This window comes from Monodelphis domestica, chromosome 5 (genome assembly GCF_027887165.1).
Source record: "Monodelphis domestica isolate mMonDom1 chromosome 5, mMonDom1.pri, whole genome shotgun sequence".
NCBI lineage: Eukaryota > Metazoa > Chordata > Mammalia > Didelphimorphia > Didelphidae > Monodelphis > Monodelphis domestica.
Window position 1 is genome coordinate 252,933,881 of NC_077231.1, and position 21,193 is coordinate 252,955,073.

The following is a 21,193-nucleotide window of genomic DNA, read 5'->3' on the forward strand; positions in this document are numbered from 1 at the left end:
TTTGTTCATTTTGTCTTACAGAATACCAGTTGTTGGTGCTCCCAAAGGCAACTCATTTCTATATATAATCTTGCCCCCTAACAGGGACAATCTTTTTTTTTTTCTTAAGCGTTAAAATCGGTTCCTCATTTAGTTTAGCAATTAAACTGTGGAAAATTATGGTATTCTGTTTTGGATTTTGAGTCAATATCCTGAGTTTTTTTATATGTGTGTGCATATATATATGCACATATATATCTCACATATATAATTTCCTTTGTTTCATCCAAATATTCACCACCTTCTAAGAATCCCTATCACCCTAATGGAGTCTTTCTGCCATTCCTTTTTCTTAACAGCTAATAGTAGTCCTTAGGAGGGTACATTTCTTGGATTTGTTCCTTCTCGCTATAGCAATTAGCATAGGTAAGCCAACTGTTTTAATACTGGGATGATTTGCATATTATAGTCTCCTCCTCTCATTTTTTTCTTGAAGTTTGGGACATTTGTTTTTCTCCAATTTTGAGGTACTGTTTCCATTGGTGACTTAGCAATAATATTTACAAGTTAGCAAATTAGATAATATTTGTGAAGTGCTTATTAGCACAGAACTTAGCACATAGAAGACACCATATCAATGTTTATTCCCTTTTCTTCTCTTATTTCAGTAGTATCAAGATGCTTTCCTTGCAACAACTTGTGGTTGATAATGTTTTATAGTCAGTGTTCGTCAGCAAGTCCAAAATGTTTGTTCACATAAGTCTGACTATGGTTGAAAGTGGCAAATATTTATTGCACTATGGACCCTAGGTGCTTGGTATTATGCTAAACATTTGGTGGGATATTAAGAATTGTAAGGCACTATATTATTAGGAGTTTAGTTGTGAAAATAAGACAAAAGCCAAAAATATTCATTAAAAAATTTAAGTAGATTAATATTTGAAGAAATTTCTTAAAATGACTGCTATGATTTGCAAAATGAATTGTACAATAAATACCTACCACATGAATGCAAAGAAAGAGCCTTTATTTTAGTCTTGGGGTAAAGAGAGGGACAGGGGAATATTTATAAAGGAGATTCAATTTGATCTTTTTCTTGAAAGGTTATTAAAATTATACCTGATATTTATTTAGTGCTTTAAGATTTGCCAAGTGTTTTTTATATATTTTAGCCTGACACAATCCCTATAAAATAGGAAAGGATACAGGTGAAGAAACTGAAGCCAAGAAAGATTATATGAATTGTGTATAATCAGACAGCTAATAAATGTGTGGCAGGGTTTGAACTCAGATTTTTCTTACTCCCTGTCTAGTGCTATATCCACACAATTACTTCATTATTAGGTAAGTGGAGAGAAAGGGGAGGAAGATATTTTGGGAAGGTGGAGCAACTGGTAAAAAAAATGCAGAAATGAGAAAACATGTGAAAATATTTTTAATAATCAGTGAGTAAATTTGTCTGACTCCAGTTGGAGGATTTGGGAAGGTGAGTAGCCAGAAATAAGGCTACTGCAGTTGACTGACAGGAAAAGTATCTAGTTAGCACAGTTGTAATATTTCAGATGTGAGGCGATAGGAATCTGGTATTTGAATGACAACTATGGTACAATTCTGTGACTTGGAACAAGTAGAGTGGAGGGATTAGACTCCCTAAGATTCCTTTTAGCTCTAGGGCAGTAGCAGTGGAAATGGAGAATGGGGTAGGGAAGAGAGATTCCAAAAAAATTGACAGGAGCTGATGAAATATGGCTCAAAGAGTAGTAGATACAAATTTTATTTTAAAAACTTTTTTGACTTTAAAGTACTTTCAATTAGTCCATCTTCTTGATTCTTGGTAAGAATTCCCATATCTATTCTAGGTGATTTAGGAGAGAGAAATATAAAGGATCAAATCAGCCTGAAGACTAGCTCTTTGTTTCCCTCAATTTCCTGATCTGTAAAATTGGAATAATAATAGAACCAACCTCACAGGGTTGTTTTGTGAGGATCAAGTAAAGATAATAATTGTAATCGCATTTGTGCCTGGCACATACATAATAAGTGCTATATAAATTAATAATAGCAGTGGTTGTTTTTATTTTCATTATTACTTCACATATGTCTAGACCTTACAATCAAGGAATTATTGCTTATAACTAATCTAAATTTGCTCAGAACTCAATTCCACTTCTACTACAAGCTGATAAGAATAGATGTTATGCATAACTCACATTCAGAAAAAATTAAGAAGTTGGCAGAACTGATTCTCAGGTTTGTGATGAATCAAAAAGTAGATTATATGCATATATATATATACACATATATATAAACATATATATACACACACACATACATATATATATATATATATATACACACACATACTATTATATAGCATTACTGTTAAAAAGCAGCAGTTTGGGGGCAGCTGGGTAGCTCAGTAGATTGAGATCCAGACCTAGAGATGGGAGGTCCTGAGTCCAAATCTGACCTCAGACACTTCCCAGCTATGTGACCCTGGGCAAGTTACTTCCCCCCATTGCTTAGCCCTTACCACTCTTCTGCCTTGGAACTAATACATAGTATTGGTTCCAAAACAGAAAGTAAGGGTTTAAAAAAAAAAGCAGCAGTTCATCTTTAAAAGAGCAAAAATGGTGTGAGTAATAGTTGAATTCTTCCCTTTTCTCATGATCAGGACTGCCTTCACTGGCTCCCACATTGACACTGACAAGTCTCCCTCCAGTTTGTTTTCTCCTTATCCCACAAGAGTAGTTTTTACTCTGTTCATGTCAATCTTGACAGACAATAGCTTACTTTGCCTTAGGGCTTTCACCATCACTCCCTAAGAGGGTGAATTAAATCTCTCTTGGCATGGAGGCTGTGTTGCCATCTTATTTTTAAATGATTTAGATTGTTGTTGCTTTAATAAATTTTTAGAGCTGGAAAGGGATCTTAGGGATTTTCTAGGGCAATCCTATCAGTTTTGTAAATGAGGAAAACTGAAGGTCATAGAGGTCAAGTGGTATGTCCAAAGATTCAGAACTAGCAGAGCCAAGAATTAAAAAGATCCAAGCTTTTGGGATCCCCCTTCAGTTGAGTTGTTTTCTATAAAGCCCATGACTTACAGATTCTCTGAAAAAAATAATCTGCCCATTTTAGAAGAAAAAAGCCTTTTTCTCTGAACCTGTCAATGTAAGATATTTGAAACAAGTATGTAACATGCATGTTAGAAATAAATTAATTTAGAGTGTATGTATGGTAAGCTTTAATAAAAATGTTAAATCTGACCCCCAAATGTAACTTAAAATTTTTTTTGAATTTTTTTTATTCAAAGATATTTTATTTTCCCAATTACATGTAAAAGCAATTTTCAACATACCTTTTCTGAAATTATAAGAAATAGGATCCACATTATTTCCTTCCCTCCCCCCTCTCAGAAATAGTAAGCACCAAATGTAACTTTAATTTCATCGCATGTACTGTAGACTCCCATTCTTTAATTCTGAATGCTTGGAGACTAGTGAACATTTTCAAAACTCCATTATTACATAAAATTCTTAATTTCTCTAAAATCCATCTTTAAATAGGCTTAGCTATTTGCTTAGAAGCAATTTTTTCAATTACTTTCAATTTCAATTCAAATTTCAATTCGATTTTTTCAAATACAATTTTCAAATTACAATTTTTCAATTACTTAATGACACTCCTTACTGAAGTCAAAATGAAGAAAATGTTTAGGGTAAATTTAGGGTTGAGACTGAATATAAATTTAGTTGGTTGCCAGGGATTTAATTTCTAAACCCCAATGAAGCACTTAAGTCAGAATGGAATTTTATGGTGGTTTATTTTCAATAGGAGGAAGAAATTAAGAAGGGGGGGTGGGGAGAATTTAAACTGCTCCAGCTTGGGGTGAGCCAGCCAGGAGTTTAGAGGGGCCTCCCCAGAAAGCCAAGGGATAGGGGAGTCAGTCTTATCACTCACCACGTGACCATCTCAAGTAAGCAGTCTGAGGAGCTCCTCCAGGCCAACTCCACCAAAGCTCCCCTCCTCACAGGAAGTGACGCAAAATATAAAGGCAGTTCTTTCCTGTGTCTCATATGTGCCAATGGTGACTTAAGATTGGCTTAGGACAGCCCAGGGGTCAGTCAGTTGGTTCTGCTTTGTCACTTGCTAGCACATGCCAGTCATAGACCTTCCTCCCTGACATTTAATCCTTAAGGTTGGGTGTATACATTCCTGGGTGCTAGACTAAGCAAAATGGAGAAAATCTAAAATTCACAAATATTAAACAATTTAGTTTTGTGCCATTTAGCAATTTCTAAAGGTTTTGTAGAAAATGAATTAAAACTTAAATATTTTAGTAGATTTCTATAAGTTATCAAAGCATTTTATTACCAGCAATATTGTTGACAAGTTTCATAGGAGATTAGATATTGGATGCTGATTATTAATAGATACTTATATAATTAACCTTGATAGTAGTTAGCATTAGTATAACTTTCTGAGATAATCAGCTTTGTGTCATTTCTTTCTCTTCTTTTTTTGCAAAATAAATTAGAACTTTAACAGACATTGGTGAAAAATGAATTGGTATTTTGCTTTTTTTGTGTGTTACATAACAAGTAAATAATGCACTTTCCTTTTAACAGGGAAAACCACGAAGCAGAAAAGCCGGCACTGAACAGCCTCGCGGACACTACAGTAGCGATGGAGGTGACGTAGCTCCTATGGGATGGAGCTGCAGCCTTGGGGACTCGATTAGGTGCTGTGCATCAGGAGCGTTCTGAATGCAGGGGATGGTGGAATGCAACACATGCGTTTCCGTGGCAGCTGTGGGGACTAGACAGCAATGCACATCTCTCATGCTTTGATTTTCTTTTCTTACTGTTAATAGGAAAGAATCAACATCTGTAAATTTAAGAAGACAGCAATTACCTGTACAGTACTGCATATTTGTAATACCCTTGTATATATGTTACTTGAATACAGAAATGTTCATTTGTGATGCTTTGCACTTGGGGGGGGAGGGGGGAGGGAAACCAATTGCAACAAAGAGTGTGAGATGTGAGATTGTATAGAGATGAAGTGTCATCACATCATGTGCATGGTGCGGAACCTGCTGTTTTATCTATTTATTGTGCCGTGTTTACAGTTTTTTGTACACTGTACCTTCATTGGTTCCTGTGCTGTAGTAAATGTGTTAGGTAGCTGTGGACTCCTTGGTATTTTGTAAATGGTATAACATAACTTGGTTCCCCTCTGGGTCCCTGAGTTTTCTGTGTATCATGTGAAAAAAAATGGTGACATACATACAGAATTAAACAAAAAAAGGCATCAGTTTAAAATGGGGAATGTACTATTAAATGGGGATCTTCCTGGTCTACTATCATTAAGACAAGTAACAAGCTAAAGATGAAGTCTCTTGAATCTTCCCATCCCCACTCACCCACAAAGCTGTGGGTGGTCTCTGGTACTGAAAGCACTAAGGTTATGTTGCTGCTCCACAAACAGCCCAGTAGTCCCATTTCCTTCCACACCAAAAAGTGTTAAATCAAGTATGCAAATGGAGTCCTTACAACTGGAGTTTATGTTGTCTTGCCCTTTTTTTTAGCACACAAAATTGTATTTTTTTTAATTGTCGAATTGTTTAAAAGACTTCATTCTTTACTTGTTCTTTAGAAAAAGGATATAAGGGAGAAGAATGCAGTAATTGCTGTACGTGTATCATCATTCCAGTTTCTAAAAACAGCCAGCCAGCTTTTTTCCTTTTAAGATTCTCCAGAAGGCTGCAAGGCCAGAACCACAACTATCGGGTGCCTTCCTTTGGAAATATTGACCTCTCTTCTGTGAAGAGAATGGTACTTAACAGACGACTACTAGACTAGTGCTTTGTCAGTACCGAAGTCTGAATGCCCAGGCCAACGGCATACACTATCCTTAAGGTTTTTAATCCCACCTGGAAAAATTGTGACAGAACTCTCACAAAATAAACCCAGGGCATTACATGTTGGCTAATGTGTGGTGGTGTTCAGTTTTCTTTTAGATATAAATGCTGTTATGTGATTGATTTAAAATCAGTGACTAATAAAAAGGAGGGAGGCTGGGGATGGATCACCTTTTCATCATTACATCATTACATCATGGTATAAAATAGAGATCATTGTTGTGGGGTGGCTGGGATTTCAGTTCTTCACCAGTACTGAGAAGTGACTGAAAGTGACAGATTTCCAAGATGACCAACTCTAGCTTTCCCTAAAGTATTTTAGGTCCCTGTCAGACTCACCTATCTCATCTCACTATCTCACTTCTTCCCTCTTGGACTAATCCAAACCTCTGATCCTTTAGAAATTCCATCCTGGTCTTTGTGGCTGTTGAGGTGGAGACCCTTCTCCTTTGATTTTGGCCTATCATGATTTCTGAAAGACTCAGACCCTTTTAGAGTAGTGCATAGAACCGATTTACCCTGAGGCCATCGCTAAACATGATTGCTCACTCTGTCACTGGCTATAAGGCTTTTCACCACAAATAGGTATGCTTGTAGCTCTAAGTGCTAAGTTTATCAGGCAGCAGTAGCCCTCTGCCAAGAGATGGATGCTTGGTAGTCACTGATGGTTCTCAGGTGACTGATACTCATTTCCCAGCACCAGTGTTTGAAGTCTCATACTCAACTTCTACCTACTCATTGACCCCCCTCTCAAATGGACCCCATAGCAGGGAATTAGGGTTCTGGCTTTCAGATACTGCTTGTGGCCTCTGCCCTAGAGAACCAATGATGTCAATCCCCAGTGGTTCTGTATGTTTGGCAAAATTAAAGTACACCTGAAGAAAGAGCAGGCTTTCCTTAAAGGTCTCCCTAAAGACCATTGCATTGACCATTGTGACCAAATTGAATAATGGGACAAATGGCCACACAAAACTTGCATTTAATGTGACTAGAACATATGCTCTGCTCTTAAAAGGGTGCACTAAATAGCATGCCTAAACAAATAAAAATAAGAAGAAAAATATATTCTCGAAATTACAAGCAACATGAAAACTTTTCATTTCTATAAACTTTGTAGATTGTAGGATTATTTTAGAATCATATGCTTAATGCTGAAAAGGGAAGGTAGAATTCATCTAGTCCAGTCCCCTCCTTTTACAGATGAAGAAACAGACCCAGAAAGACTTGTCCAAATTTATACAGGTAAGTGGAAGAGCTAATGATGGAATCCAATCCTCCAACACCAGATCTAGCACCTTTGAGATAGATAAATATTCACCCTTGCTAAAGTTTGTTTGAGACTCTTACCCTGTGGAGATGATTTGAAACAAACAAAAAAAAATCTTTGCACTATATTTTCTGATAGTGAGCAGAGACCTGGCTTTGGATAGATACATATAGTTATTTAAGACCAAAATAATAATAATAATGTCATTCTTAAAGGATAATATGCTGTCAAATGCAGCCCATGGGAAGGAGTTGTAGATATCATTTGAGATTGTTCTCATAAGATAGATAATTGTGTAAACAAAACATCTTCCCCTCATGCAAGTGTGTGTGTGTGTGTGTGTGTATGCATGCCAAATGCAGTTTTAGCTGTATATCTTGGGATACAGAATCATTCTTTATCTTTTCCATTCTATTTACTAAACATTTATTAAGCACCTATTATATGTTATATGCATTAAGGTAGGGCCTGGGATAAGAGACTCCTTGCCCTCTAGTAACTTTATTCCAGGGAATGGAAGAGAGAAAAGTAGGTACTTTGTAGTCTTGTATCTTGTAATTTCTAGCAGGGCCCTAGCAACTCATATCCCTGCCACTAGGCTTTGAATTCCAAGTTTTCATACCTTGGTTGATTTAGGTTGCCAAAAGTTCTTAGCCAAGGGTAATCTGAGGAATGAAAAAGGGTTGCATTTCAATAGCCTCAACGTGACTGGAGTTCTAAAGACTTAAAAGCTATGTTGAGGGCAAAGGGATTGATAAGTACCAAGATTATACTTGGGGTGGGGTACAGGACTGCTTTTGGGGAAGGTAGAAGAGAAGCAATATGGTATAACATGCTTAATTTTGAAGTCAAAATAGCTCAGTCACTTGTAACCAGTGTGCCCTCAGTTTCCTCATCTGCAAAAGCAGGAAGTTGATTAGTTGTCTATAATGTCTCATGTAGATATCTTCAAATGCTAACAGGCTATGGTCTTTGGACTGAAAAGGAGAGAACAAATTAATTTAAAAGGGAACTGAAATGAGTTGAGAGCATCTAGAATCTCTCGAATTCTAATCTAGAACAGTTCCAGGAGATATAATGGCAGAACCCCTCAGTTTGTTGCTTTTTAACAGTTCCCAAGAATAGGAATGGGCTTCCTCCAGGCCTTTTGAAGGAAGGATTGGATGAATTGTGAGGTTCCTTTCAACTCCAGATTCCATGTATCTAGTTGAAAACAAAAATGGCTGCTTTTTATTCATAAAAATAACCACTTTTTTTTTTCTCCTGAAACTCAGTGGCTCTTAGAAAAAAAAAGATACTTCCTCACTTCTGTTTTAGAGTCTAGAAAATATCTATAAAATAGAAAAACTTCAAGTATATATATACAGAATATATAACTGGAAGGACTTAGTCTTCTCATTTTATAGGTAAGAAAAGTGAAACATTAAATGATTTTCCTAAAGTCCCCTAGAATACTGCTCTTTGCACATACATGTATATGACTTATTGAGCACCTACTATGTATGTATTGTGTATAAATATATTTTATATACCTGCTTATAATATATTTTCACTTATATACATACTCAGGTTAATATCAAGTATATTCTTTCTGTGTTTAGTGATCATTCAAAATCCCAGTCTCAGGAAGTAATTTAAAGTTAGAAAAGTTTCTTGTAATTCCAACTATCTCTTGGATCATGAACCTAGACTAGAATCTTGGGAAACCCCTACAGGAGGCATGGTGTGGATGACTCAAAAGGCTGCTGAGAAGAGCAGTCAGGTAGGAAGTGAACCTGGAAAGAACAGTGCTACAGAAACCTGGAGGAAAAAGAGTATCCAGGAGAGAGTGAGAGAGTGTTCAACAGTATCAAATGCAGCAGGTGAGACGAACAATGGAAAAAGACTAGCAGATTTAGCCACTAAGCAATCTGTGGTAATGAGAGATCAGTTTCAGTTGAGTGATAAATCAGAAGCCAGAGTGCAAAGGGTAAGGAGTGAGAGTAGAGGAAGTATAGGCAGCAAGTGTAGACAGATTTTTTAGGGTTTTGAAAAAAGGAGAGAGAATAGTAGATGTAACCATGAGGGGAAGGTTGAGGCATATTTGAAGGCCATTGGCTGGGAGAAATTGAAGATGCCAGGGAAGATAGGGGAGGGTAGTTGATAAAGGATGCAATTTTCCAGAGGTGAGAGGAGATGGGAAAAATCTTACATGTAGTTGAATCAACCTTGACAAAACAGGGTTACTTTGAGATTGGGAGTAGGGAGGGCAATGAGAAGAGAATGAAAGATCTCAAAAGGTTTTGAGATAAAGAGAATGAGAAGAGATAGACTTTACTGAATGTTCTGTTTTCCTAGGGAAGTAAGAAGTGAGGTCTTCAAATAAGAATGGGTTAATGAAGATATGAGAGGTTTGAGGAAGGAAGAGAATGCTTAGAATAGTTCCTGTGGAGAGTGAGATGAGGAATCTGGGAAGAATAAAAGGACCCATTTGTTGCCCTGAGAGCCCATTTGAGATGGTATGACATGGTTTTGTAATGCATTCAGTCAACATGGTTGTGAGGCTTCTGGATGAAATCAGTAGAGCCCAAGTAGAAGTGGGATAGTGGGGTGGCAGGTGGTGGTTCCAAGGCTGAGATTGCAGAGAGATAAGCACCTTTGCCACATAGACAAATTCAATAGAGGAGATGGTGTTGAGATAAATGGCTATTGTCTTAAGATTGGAAGGAAGATTTGAGTCACACCTGAGAGTTTTAAAAGTCACACATATATACGTACAGTCTGTGAGGGAGCCAACTTAAAGGAGGGAGCAGAGAGCATCTCTGAGGTACTGATTCAGAGGGCAATCATCAATAGAAGAAACCAAAAGGAAAAGCAAAAAGAGGACAGAGCTGCGACAGAGAAGGAAGAGACAGAGTCCCTACCAGCATCTCAGAATAGAAAACTTAGACTGAAACTAAAAGTGGTACTTGCCTCTTCAAGAAGTGAAGGAAGATCTGATCCTTCCCCAGTCACCCTCTCTAGTAACAATTACTTGTTGTATATTGTGCTTTTTTGTTTTATCTAAATGTTTACTGCATCCTGATTTTAGCTCAAACCAGAGGTTACCTGGAGATACACAAACATATAAATTAGGGCAAAGAGCTGAACATTTGTTCCATGTTGGGAGTTTTCCTAACTAGGGGCTCTGAGCTATTGTGTGTGACTAACTTTTCATTTTATAGTTATAAACTCCATAAAACAGCAGAGGAGGGCAATACATGGACCTAAGGGTCATTATATTGTCATTGTCCCTAGGCTGAAAAGTAAACTGTTGTAACAGATGAAATCCGCCCCCTACCCCACTGCAGTATTGTAGGGAATAGAGGAAAGTGGCCAAAGAAAAGATCATGCCCTAAATTACCTCCTCCCTCTCTCCACCCAAGAAAGAAACCCCACCAGAAGTGCTAGTCCTCCCTAAACACCCCATATATCCCATAAGTATACAATGCACATAGACATAAATGTGAAGTAAAGACAAGACAGTTTGGGGGAATTGTGAAAGGCTTTCTGCTTGAGCTGTATCTTAAGTAAGGGAAGAAAGGAGCTCCATGAGTCAGGGCCAAGGAAGGGAGTACCATCCTTGAATAGGGAATGGTCAGCGCTAAGGGATAGGGTGGCATAGGAACCTCATGCCTGGATCCCCACAAGCAAGCTGAACTCTTGCTAAATCAGGATGAGGGTAACCCACAGCCTCAAAAATATTAAGGACTTAGGGGGCCATCCATGCCAAGCCTATGAAGACTTCCCCTGGTGGAATGAATGAATGAGAACAATTTGTTCCAATTACAGGTGCTTTTAGAGCGCTTAGAGCTTGGTCTGACATAGAATCTTAAGATCATCCAATGCATCCTGGGCATCACCAGTGATTCTAACTTTTGTCCTACCACTGGACTTCAATGACTTTGGCAGAGAGGGTAGGGCTGATGACTTTGTGCAATTTTATCTCACTTAAATCCAATTCAGATTCAAGTCAAGACATCACCCTGAGATGTCACTGATCCTCCTCGAAAATGAAGAATGAACAACATCTATTTATGCTACGTCTATTTATCTATTTATTTGTTGTCTTCCCTATTTGAATACAAGTTGAAAGTAGGGATTGTTTCATTCTTTGATTTTGAGTCACCTAGCTCAGTGCCTGGTACATAGTAGGAACACTTGCTTGATTTTCAGACTCACTTGCCAGCCAGAACTCATTGACACCTCTACTTCCATCTCAGTGTTTGTAGTAACAATGGGTAGGAGCTGATAACAGGGATATAGCATGTAGTCATCCCTGAGAGATTAGAAACCTCTATCAGCTAGTTCCTCCTCTTTTAAAATTTAATTTAATTTAAATTTTTAAAAATCCTTTTCACTTGCTACCTCTCCTCTTGCTTTCACATCTATCCACCTCAGACCTCCTGCAGAGTTATCTACTCACTTCTACTCTCTGGACCTCATGCTTTACTATGAAGAATCTTGCCTCCAATCTAGATATCTTCATTTCACATTCTTTCTATCTTCTGATGTTCATGGAAATTTGTCTCTCAGGGACAGCTAGGGAGCTCAGTGGATAGAGACCTAGGCTTGGAGTGGGGAGGTTCTGGGTTCAAGTGTGGCCTTGGATACTTCCTATCTATGTGACCCTGGACAAGTCACTTAACCCCAATTGCCTAGCCCTTATTGTTCTTCGGTCTTGAAACTGATCCTTAGTATATATTCTAAAACAGAAGGTAGGGGTTTAAAAAAGAAAGAAAGAGAAATTTGTTTCTCTTAAGAAGAAAAATGTTCATCCCTGACCATTGTATCCATACTTTGTTGCCACTGTCAGATCCTCTAGCTAATGTCTTCTTTTCTCTTGAGGATTTTTTAAAAAATCTATTCAAACTGGACACTCAGAGCCCAAGGTCAACTCTAGACCTGTCCGCACAGAGGGAGTTTCATTGATTTCAGCCCATTTTTCTTATATTTCTGGTATTAGTACATAGTAAGCACTTATCCAATGCTTTTTTCCTCCATTCATTGCTCATTCATATGAATGAGTTCATATGAGAAACCTTATTCCTTCTATACATATAATCTCTCTGAATTACGTTATCTAATTCACTGGTTTCCTGCTCTGATAATTGCCTATATTGCTTTGTCATACCACAAGCCTATGTTTACAGAAATACATCTGAGAAGATACATCACTGCCTTTTTATCCTTTGCCCCTCTAAAAATCACAGAAAATACCATGATTATATATACAGTGCCTCCTCTGATGTCACTCCACTTACATTCTGACTCACATGTTGGGGTCTTCAGAGGGTTGGTTGGCCACTACTTACAAATGGTTCATTAGGTAACCCTAAGGAACTCAATTTATAGTATTGAGACTCCTCTAATGGTGAGCCCCCATTAGCACTAAATAAGATGAACTCCATTAGCTCTGAGAAAAGGATTTACTGAGAAGTTATAATGAAAATGATAGTTATATTTTAAAAGAGCAAAAACATTCCTTCCAAACAAGTTCCTGGGGAAAGTGATCTCAGAATATAATGGTAGTATAATGGTTGGATAATAACTTTATGAAATTATGTGGTCACCAATATATTATATTTTGAGTCAGACATTTATTCACAAATATTTACAAATAGAGAGAAAAATAATAATAAAGAGAAATGTGAGGGGAAGGGCAACCTAAAGCTCTCAATCAGGAAGGCTGGTGAGGAATAACCACACAGCCTCCTCCAAGACAGAAGCTAGTCTCTTAGGAAACTAGGAAAGGAGTCAGCCTTTGGCTCACCCAAGGAAGTAGTCCAAGAGTCAGAGTCTAAATTGAAGCCCTGATCCAAGCCAGTCTCCAGAAACTCCCTTGAAGACTCTCCCAGTTAGAAGACTATCTCCAGAAGACAATATCTTCAGACATTCTTCTCCGAGACTATCTCCCCAGACTGAGTTCAGGGCTTGATTTTATGGTGACTCCTTGTTTCTGCCCTCTTCACAGGGGCCAATCAGAGTTTCCAAAATTGTATAGCACTGTCCAGGGGGTTCACAGTTTCTGAGGGTCTGAACAAGTTACTGATGGATTAAGTTTCTGAGAGTGTGAACTCTCTTGTGAATTTTTTTTAAACCCTTACCTTCCATCTTGGAGTCAATACTGTGTATTGGCTCCAAGGCAGAAGAATGGTAAGGGCTAGGCAATGAAGGTTCAGTGACTTGCCCAGGGTCGCACAGCTAGGAAGTGTCTGAGACCAGATTTGAACCTAGGACCTCCCATCTCTAGGCCTGGCTCTCCATCCACTGAGCTACACCAATGCCCCTGAATTCTTAAAAGAAGAAGTTTCTGACTGAGTTTTAAAAAAAAGGAAAGGGGTGGAGCTCTTCCAAGTATCTTGCTGGCTTCTCACCTAGTACTAAGTATGGTATGAATTCACTAAGTCATTTTTGAGCTCCTCCACCTAGTTCAAGCTTGTGTTGATTCGATCAAAAGGTAGACAAAAGAGAGATTATCCTGTCTTCACAATCTAGTGAGGTACTAAGTAGGGGTACTTAAGTTATTGTTAACCAAAGTGTTAGCTCCAAGAGAACAAAGAATTCCTTTTTACAGTAGTGAGGTTATGAATGTCAAAGGTAATTCAGATTCTTCCTGGTTACTAGAGTCCTTTTCTCTCCTCACACACTACCCATCAAGTTTGAGTAGTTTAGGACATTGGTGAGGGACTTGCTAAAGCATACTGGTTCTTCCCAGGGCACAGAGTCATGGCTGGATGGGTCAGCCTGCTGCTGAGATGGGTCAAGCACTGAACCACCAGATTCCTCACTAGACTTGGTTGCTGATATGCCCAGCTACTCCATGCTCACATCCTGCAATTTCTCCAGATTTTGCATTTCGCACAAAGTCATGCCTGGGCACATCCATTTCAAGACTGCTACTTAGTGCCTTTCCTATTCTATGTAACTATTGTTTTCAACTCCAGGGGACTTGCTATCAACTCCAGGTGCTAGCCAGCCCTCCAAAGGACATCTGGATCTTGCCTATTCATGTTGACATGACAAGGTTCCTACCTCAGAAAGTTGATAAGAATTCTATCTCAGAACACACACACACACACACACACACACACACACACACACACACACACACACACAGAGGTACCATGTACTACAGATACAAGAGAATGCAGGCATCTCTCTCTTTTCAATTTAGCCCCTCAAAGTGTTTCTCCTGACTCCAAATTAACAAGAAAATGAATGAGAGATTGGGGGAAGGGGAAAAAGGGAATTGCACCTTTTTAAAATTTATACTCAGTTCTGGATTAATAATTTTTGAATCCTCAATTCTTCATATTCAATAGTCAATTAGAAGACTTTTTATCAATACAGTACCAACCCTGAGTCATCAGAGTCAGAAACAAGCTCCTAAATTTCCATATATACTGGCAGCAGGTAGAGAATATCTGCACTTAGAAATGAGACAACTGAGGTCTCAGTTAAGTGGATTCTAAAGAAGACAATCAATGCCAAAGCTGGGATTACAACCTCCATCCTCTGATTCCACACCCAAGGTTCTTCCACTGTACCATGCTGCTGCCTAGAGGTATACCTTAATATGGAACAAACAAGGTTTGGTCCCAGATGCCCAATCAGGGTGGGATAAAATGTTCTCAGAATTTTCTCTGATCCTCACAACCTCTAAAATTTCTCCAAAATAGGGAGTTTCTCCATTGTATTCCTAGTCTAGGATGCCAAAAACCCATATAAAATAAAACATTCATATCTTGTCATCTATAATTACATATTAAGTTTGGTGGGAGGAAAGGAAAGACAGTCAAAACTCAGTATGTCCAAAACAGAACTTACTATCTTTCCTCTCCAAACCTTTTCCTTTTCTCACCTTTCCTATTACTGTTGTGAGCACTACCATCCTCAAAGTCATGCAGACTCACAACCTCTTTGCCATCCTCAATTCCTCTCTCAAACTTGCCCACTCCAATGCAGGTCTCTCCATTCTTGAACCATTTCAATGGCCTGCTGGATGGTCTCCTAACTCAAGTTATCTTTCCATTCTAATCCATCCTCCCCTCAACTGTCAAAGTGATTTTCTCAAAGTGCAGTTCTGGTCACGTTTCTTCCTTACTAAGTTAAATTCCAAGGGTTTCCCTTTGCCTCTAGGATCAAATATAAAATCCTCTCTTTGGTGTTTAAAGTCCTTCAAAAAATATGGCTTGTTTCTAGTTCTATTTCCACCTATTTCCGAAAGCCAGATTCAGCATGAAGTTGGCTGGTGCCAGATGTTTTCTTGTTTTCAGTGATTAAATTGCTAATTCAGGCTCCAGCTGCAAAATGTTTACCATGATTTTCCCCTCAAATGAGACAACTTCCATTGAAGGGAAGACTGCCAGATGCAACATCCCATTAAAAAAAGTGTTCCAATTCATTTAAAACTCTTACTTTCAGTCTTAGAATTAATAGTAAGTATCAGTTCCAAAGCAGAAGACTGTTAGGATTAGGCAATTGAGATTAAATTACTTCTCTATGGTCATACAGTTAAGTAGTGTCTGAGGCTAAATTTGAACCCAGGACTTCTGACTCCAGGTCCAACATTTTAATCCACTGTGTCACCTAGATTCCCCTTAATACCATTTTACAAATAAGGAAATAGATACTTAGAGAGATTAAATAACTTGCCCATGACCACATAGCTAGTAAGGCAAGGTTCAAACCCAGATCTCTTGATTATAATTCTAATCACTATCAAGTATACCAACCCTCATGAGAACATCAGGTTATCATAAATTGGATGCAGAAACCATCTAATCCATCTCTCTCCTTTTAAAAATGAGCCCAATAAAGACTGCCAGCAATACCAACTTTGGGCATGAACTTGGTAGAACCAGTGTTTAAGTAGGAATTAAGCTGCATCATAAACCTATTTCTACTCAACTCCCTCTCTGCCCTCAACCTCTACCAAAGACCAAGTTAGTATAGGAGGATTATGCCCCCCAGGAATTGGGGAAAATGTCTGCTCATTTGTTCTTACTATATATTAAAATCTCGGTAACTACTCTTTGGGTTCAACCAGTCCCAAATTTATCTCATATTATCATCTAGCTCACATCTCGCCATGTTTTCCATAATAATAACATGAGAGTCTCTAGCAAATCCTTTGCTCAGATCCATAGCTCTCTCTTACTACACCACTTTAGCAGTACTGTCAAGAAAGTAAATAAGGTTCGTCTGACAGGACCTGTTCTTAATATAGCTACGATAGTTCATACTGACCACTGCTTCCTTTTGTTGAGTTATTCATGATCCATCTTTTTAAATTACACATTCTATAATTTTGTGAAGAATATCAGTCAAATTCACTAGGCAATAATTAGATGCATCCATTTTTTCCCCTTTTTGATAATTCTCTACCTGCTGTCAATATATATGGAAATTTGGGAGCTTGTTTCTTGATTAGGAAATGACTGAACAAGTTGTATATAATTGTGATGAAATACTATTGTGCTATAAGAAATGATGAGCAGGATGATTTCAGAAAAAGCTGGAAAGATTTAAATGACCTGATGCAAAGTGAATGGAGCTGAACCAGAACTTTGAATACTTAAACAGCAGCATTGTAACAATCATCAACAAGGTGTAAAAGACTTGGCCACTATGATCAATAAAATGTTCTGACAGTTTTGAAGGTCTTATGATAAAAAATGCTACCCATCTCCAGAAAGAGAACTACTGAACTCTGAGTGCAGACTGAACATAATTTTTTTCACTTTATTTTTCTTGGTTTGTTTGCTTTTATAACATGGCTAATATGGAAATATTTTGCATGATTTCACATGTATTATTAGCATCATATTCCTTGCCTTCTCAATAGAAGGGATGGGGAAAGGAGAGAGGGAAAGAATTCAGAACTCAAATTTTTAAAAATTAATGTTAAGAATAAATAATATATACATTTTAAAATTTTGAACATTTATTCTTCTCTAGACCTGTAATACTTCTAATGTTCTACATCATCTTTTGTATATCACTGTTAGTGTCTCACCGAACATATCCACTAATTCCTTTAGTATCAGAGAAGTACCTCTCCTGGATCAGGTGACTTGAATTTACTAAGGGCAGCCAGGTACTCTCCTAGTACCATCTTATTTATTTTGGCTATCAGCTCCAAATTAACCACCATTAATAGTCTGTTCTGTCCCTTCAAGTACAAAGAACACTTTTCTTGCCAAAGAAAATGAACAAATACAAATTGAGCAAGTCCACCTTCTCTCCGTCATCAATTCCTATGGTTCCATCCACCTAAAGCAATAGCCACAGCCCTTCTTTGATCCACTCTTTTTTCCCTGTTATAACTAAAACCCTTTCTTTGTTGTTGTTCTCTTTCTTTGCTAGCTTTAGTTCATTCTGAGCTTTCACACTCCTGTCACTTTTTTTTTACAGGATCATTTCATGCCTTCATATTCATCCTCTGTTACCTGCCCTTGCTTCCTTGTTTAGCATATGTATTTTTGGAAAGTAGAAATGTCTCTGTAATCTTGTGAGTTTGTTTGCTCCTCAAATATCTACCTGATACCTTTACAAAGTATTCCTCCCCATTTTCTCAAGGAGCTTGTCCCTTTGATATGCCCTATCTCTTTAGAAGTTCCTGTTTTCTCAGTTCACTTGTTCTTCCCCTACTGCCTACAAACAAGTTCAGATCCCTTGTCCTCACTACCATCCTCCTTCTGTCCCTTATCTTCAATCTCCCCATCTCCTGGCTGTTTTCCTGTTGCCTACAAACGAACTCATGTTGCCCCCATCCTTAAAAAACTCTCATTTGATCCAACCATCTTTGCAGACTATTATCTTCAACCTGACTTCCGATCTATCATTTAACTGAAACTGCTATCACTAAAATTATCAATGATCTCTTTATTTCCAAATCTAATTAGAATTTATCCACAAGTGTCCAAGTACTCAAAGAAAAAAAATATAATGACTTTCCCTCAATCTTTATCCTATTTAACCTATCAGCAACCTTTGACACTGTGGATCACTAGTTCTTCCACAATATTCTCTACTCTTTAGATTTTTATGACATTGTTCATTCCTGTGTCTTCTAGGTATCTGATCATTCCTTTTCAATGCCCTTTGCTTGATGTTGAACTAGGTAATGCAAACTAACCATGGGTATCCTACAAGGTTCTGTTCTGGGGTCTTACCTCTTCTTTCTCGTCATCTTGCTTGGTTATTTCATCAACTTCATTGGATTCCGCTATCATCTCTTTGAAGATGGTCCCCAGACCTATATAGATAGTTCTAGTACCCTCAAAACACTAACATCTAATGACACTGGCCTCCTTGCTTTTCTTTGTACAAGACAGTCGATCTTCTAATTCTCTTTCTTTCCACTGACCGCCTATCACCTTTGGAAGGTTTGCCTTTTCCCTTCTTTGCCTTCCTTTGAGACTCAGAGAAAGAAAAGGAGACAGACAGACAGACAGAGAGATAAAGGGGGGGAAGGAAGGAAGGAAGGAAGGAAGGAAGGAAGGAAGGAAGGAAGGAAGGAAGGAAGGAAGGAAGGAAGGAAGGAAGGAAGGAAGGAAGGAAGGAAGGAAGGAAGGAAGGAAAGAGAAGAATAAAAGGAAAAAATCCTCTACTTTTCTCTGCCTTTTCCTCAAGTGAATTACTCCCAGAAAAAACTTTGTTTACCCATTACCTCCAGTTTGTCACATACTACTCACTTCTCAACTTCCTTGCAATCTGACTTCTGACCCCACCATTCAACTGAAACTGGGTTGTCGGAGGTTATAATTTTTAATCACTCTATGAATCATAATTTTTGATTGACTTATTCCATTTATGCCTTACCACCCCTAACCCTAGCCTTCAACCTCATCTTGACCTCTGAGTCATTAAGTCTCCTGTAGCTATATTCTAATCTCTTCACAAGCTTGGCCTCTTGGAGAACCAGTTCAATTCTATCCTATACTCTTAGACCACTCCAACATTCAATTACCTGCTCACACTTTGCCAGTCCTGGATTAAGCCCACTGACTACCTCTGTGGCTCTTATTCATAAAATGCTGAATGGAGCTAGAGGAAGCCACAAAACCAAATGAACTGGGTCCACTTCAAATTTATATTATCCAGTGTCAACTGGTATGGAGTCATAAGACCAACAAAATGGAAGACTCAGAATTTTCTCTGATCCTCACAACCTCTAAAATTTCTCCAAAATAGGGAGTTTCTCCATTGTATTCCTAGTCTAGGATGCCAGAAACCCATATAAAATAAAACATTCATATCTTGTCATCTATAATTACATATTAAGTTTGGTGGGAGGAAAGGAAAGGCAGTCAAAACTCAGTATGTCCAAAACAGAACTTACTATCTTTCCTCTCCAAACCTTTCCCTTTTCTCTCCTTTCCTATTACTGTTGTGAGCACTACTATCCTCAGTTATGCACACTCACAACCTCTTTGCCATCCTCAATTCCTCTCTCAAACAAAATGCAGGTCTCTCCATTCTTGAATCATTTCAATGGCCTGCTGGATGGTCTCCTAACTCAAGTATCTTTCCATTCTAATCCATCCTCCCCTCAACTGTCAAAGTGATTTTCCCAAAGTGCAGTTCTGGTCTCATTTCTTCCTTACTCAGTTAAATTCCAAGGGTTTCCCTTTGCCTCTAGGATCAAATATAAAATCCTCTTTTTGGTGTTTAAAGTCCTTTAAAAAGAAACCATTTTAGATTCTTACATTTGACTGCTCTCCACATAATCTACAATCCAGATATACTGAACCATATGCTGTTGTTCTCTCATGACATTCCATCTTCTGATTCCATGACATTGAACTCACTGTTGCTCACATCTAGAACATATGTCTTGTACATATCACAACACTCACACTAAAGTACTGGGACTACCCTCCTGAGTTTTTTGCTTCTTCATTCCCATGTATATATGGAGTAAAGAATGGAGTGTTGGACTTGGAATCAAGATGACCTGAGCTTGGATCATGACTCAGACACTATCTGTACAACCCTGAGCAAGTAATTTAACCTTTTAGTGCCTCAGTTTCCTCATTTGTAAAATAATGGGCTTAGACTTGATGGCCTCTAAGATTCCTTCCAGCTCTAAAATTTTAATGTCCCATTGCTACTCTGCATCAAATATGAGTCTCATCCTGTTCTTCACAGTTTTGTGGTAAATTTACCCTTTGTTCAAGTGCCTTTTAGGATTCTAGAGCTTGCATGGTGTTATGGGCTGATCCTGACTCAGGTCAGTGCCATAGAAGCTTAGATTCAATGGTGGAACAAAATGACACACTCATAAATCATTCAACAGTGAACAAAGAGGGTTTTACTTAATTGTGGCAGGAGAAAGACATTCAATAAGAATAGGCATTGAAGACATTTTAAATAGATTCAACTGAAGGAAGGCCCTTTGCCTAAGCTGTCAGTCATTTTCAAACAGCCAACTATCAGAGAGGGCTCCTGGAGCTCCTTATGTTTATTTTGTATTCAGTGTCCAAAAAGTCATATCATCAGTCTAAGCCATTAATTTCTGGAGCCAATCAAGTCTCATGACTTTCTCTCTCTCTCTCCTCTCTCTCTCTCTCTCTCTCTCTCTCTCTCTCTCTCTCTCTCTCTCTCTCTCTCTCTCTCTCTGTGTGTGTGTGTGTGTGTGTCTCAAATATATATGTATGTATACATACATTCATATATGTATTAATATATATATGAAGGCTAGAAATGAACCAAAGTGAGAGGCTGCTAAAAAAGTTGTGGTTAAGGGCAAACCAAATCATACTGATTTTAGACCCAAGATTGAACCTGGTTCATCTGACAAGAAAGGAGAGGTCTAGAAGTCTCACTTGACACACACGTTATATCTATTTCATTGACATATATGGTCATTTATGTATGATTATGGCTAAGGCTATAGATGGGACCTACAACTACAATGTTCTAGGAAACTCCTAGACAAGGAAATTCCCTCAGTTAATGAGGTTGGTACCTTCTCTGCAACTTAAAATTCAAGAAAG

At 38.1% G+C, this 21,193-nt stretch overlaps 1 protein-coding gene across 5 annotated transcripts in view; it reads left to right on the top strand.

Annotated features, from left to right (window-relative positions):
* Window positions 1–5,968, top strand: part of EPC1 (enhancer of polycomb homolog 1) — a 93,677-nt gene extending 87,709 nt beyond the window's left edge. For all 5 annotated transcript variants that reach the window (XM_056800045.1, XM_056800048.1, XM_056800047.1 and 2 more), the window contains one exon: window positions 4,608–5,968. In XM_056800045.1, the coding sequence (XP_056656023.1) occupies window positions 4,608–4,680 (73 nt within the window). In that variant the 3' untranslated portion in view covers window positions 4,681–5,968. The remainder of the gene's footprint in view (window positions 1–4,607) is intronic.
* Window positions 5,969–21,193: the final 15,225 nt, after the last annotated feature.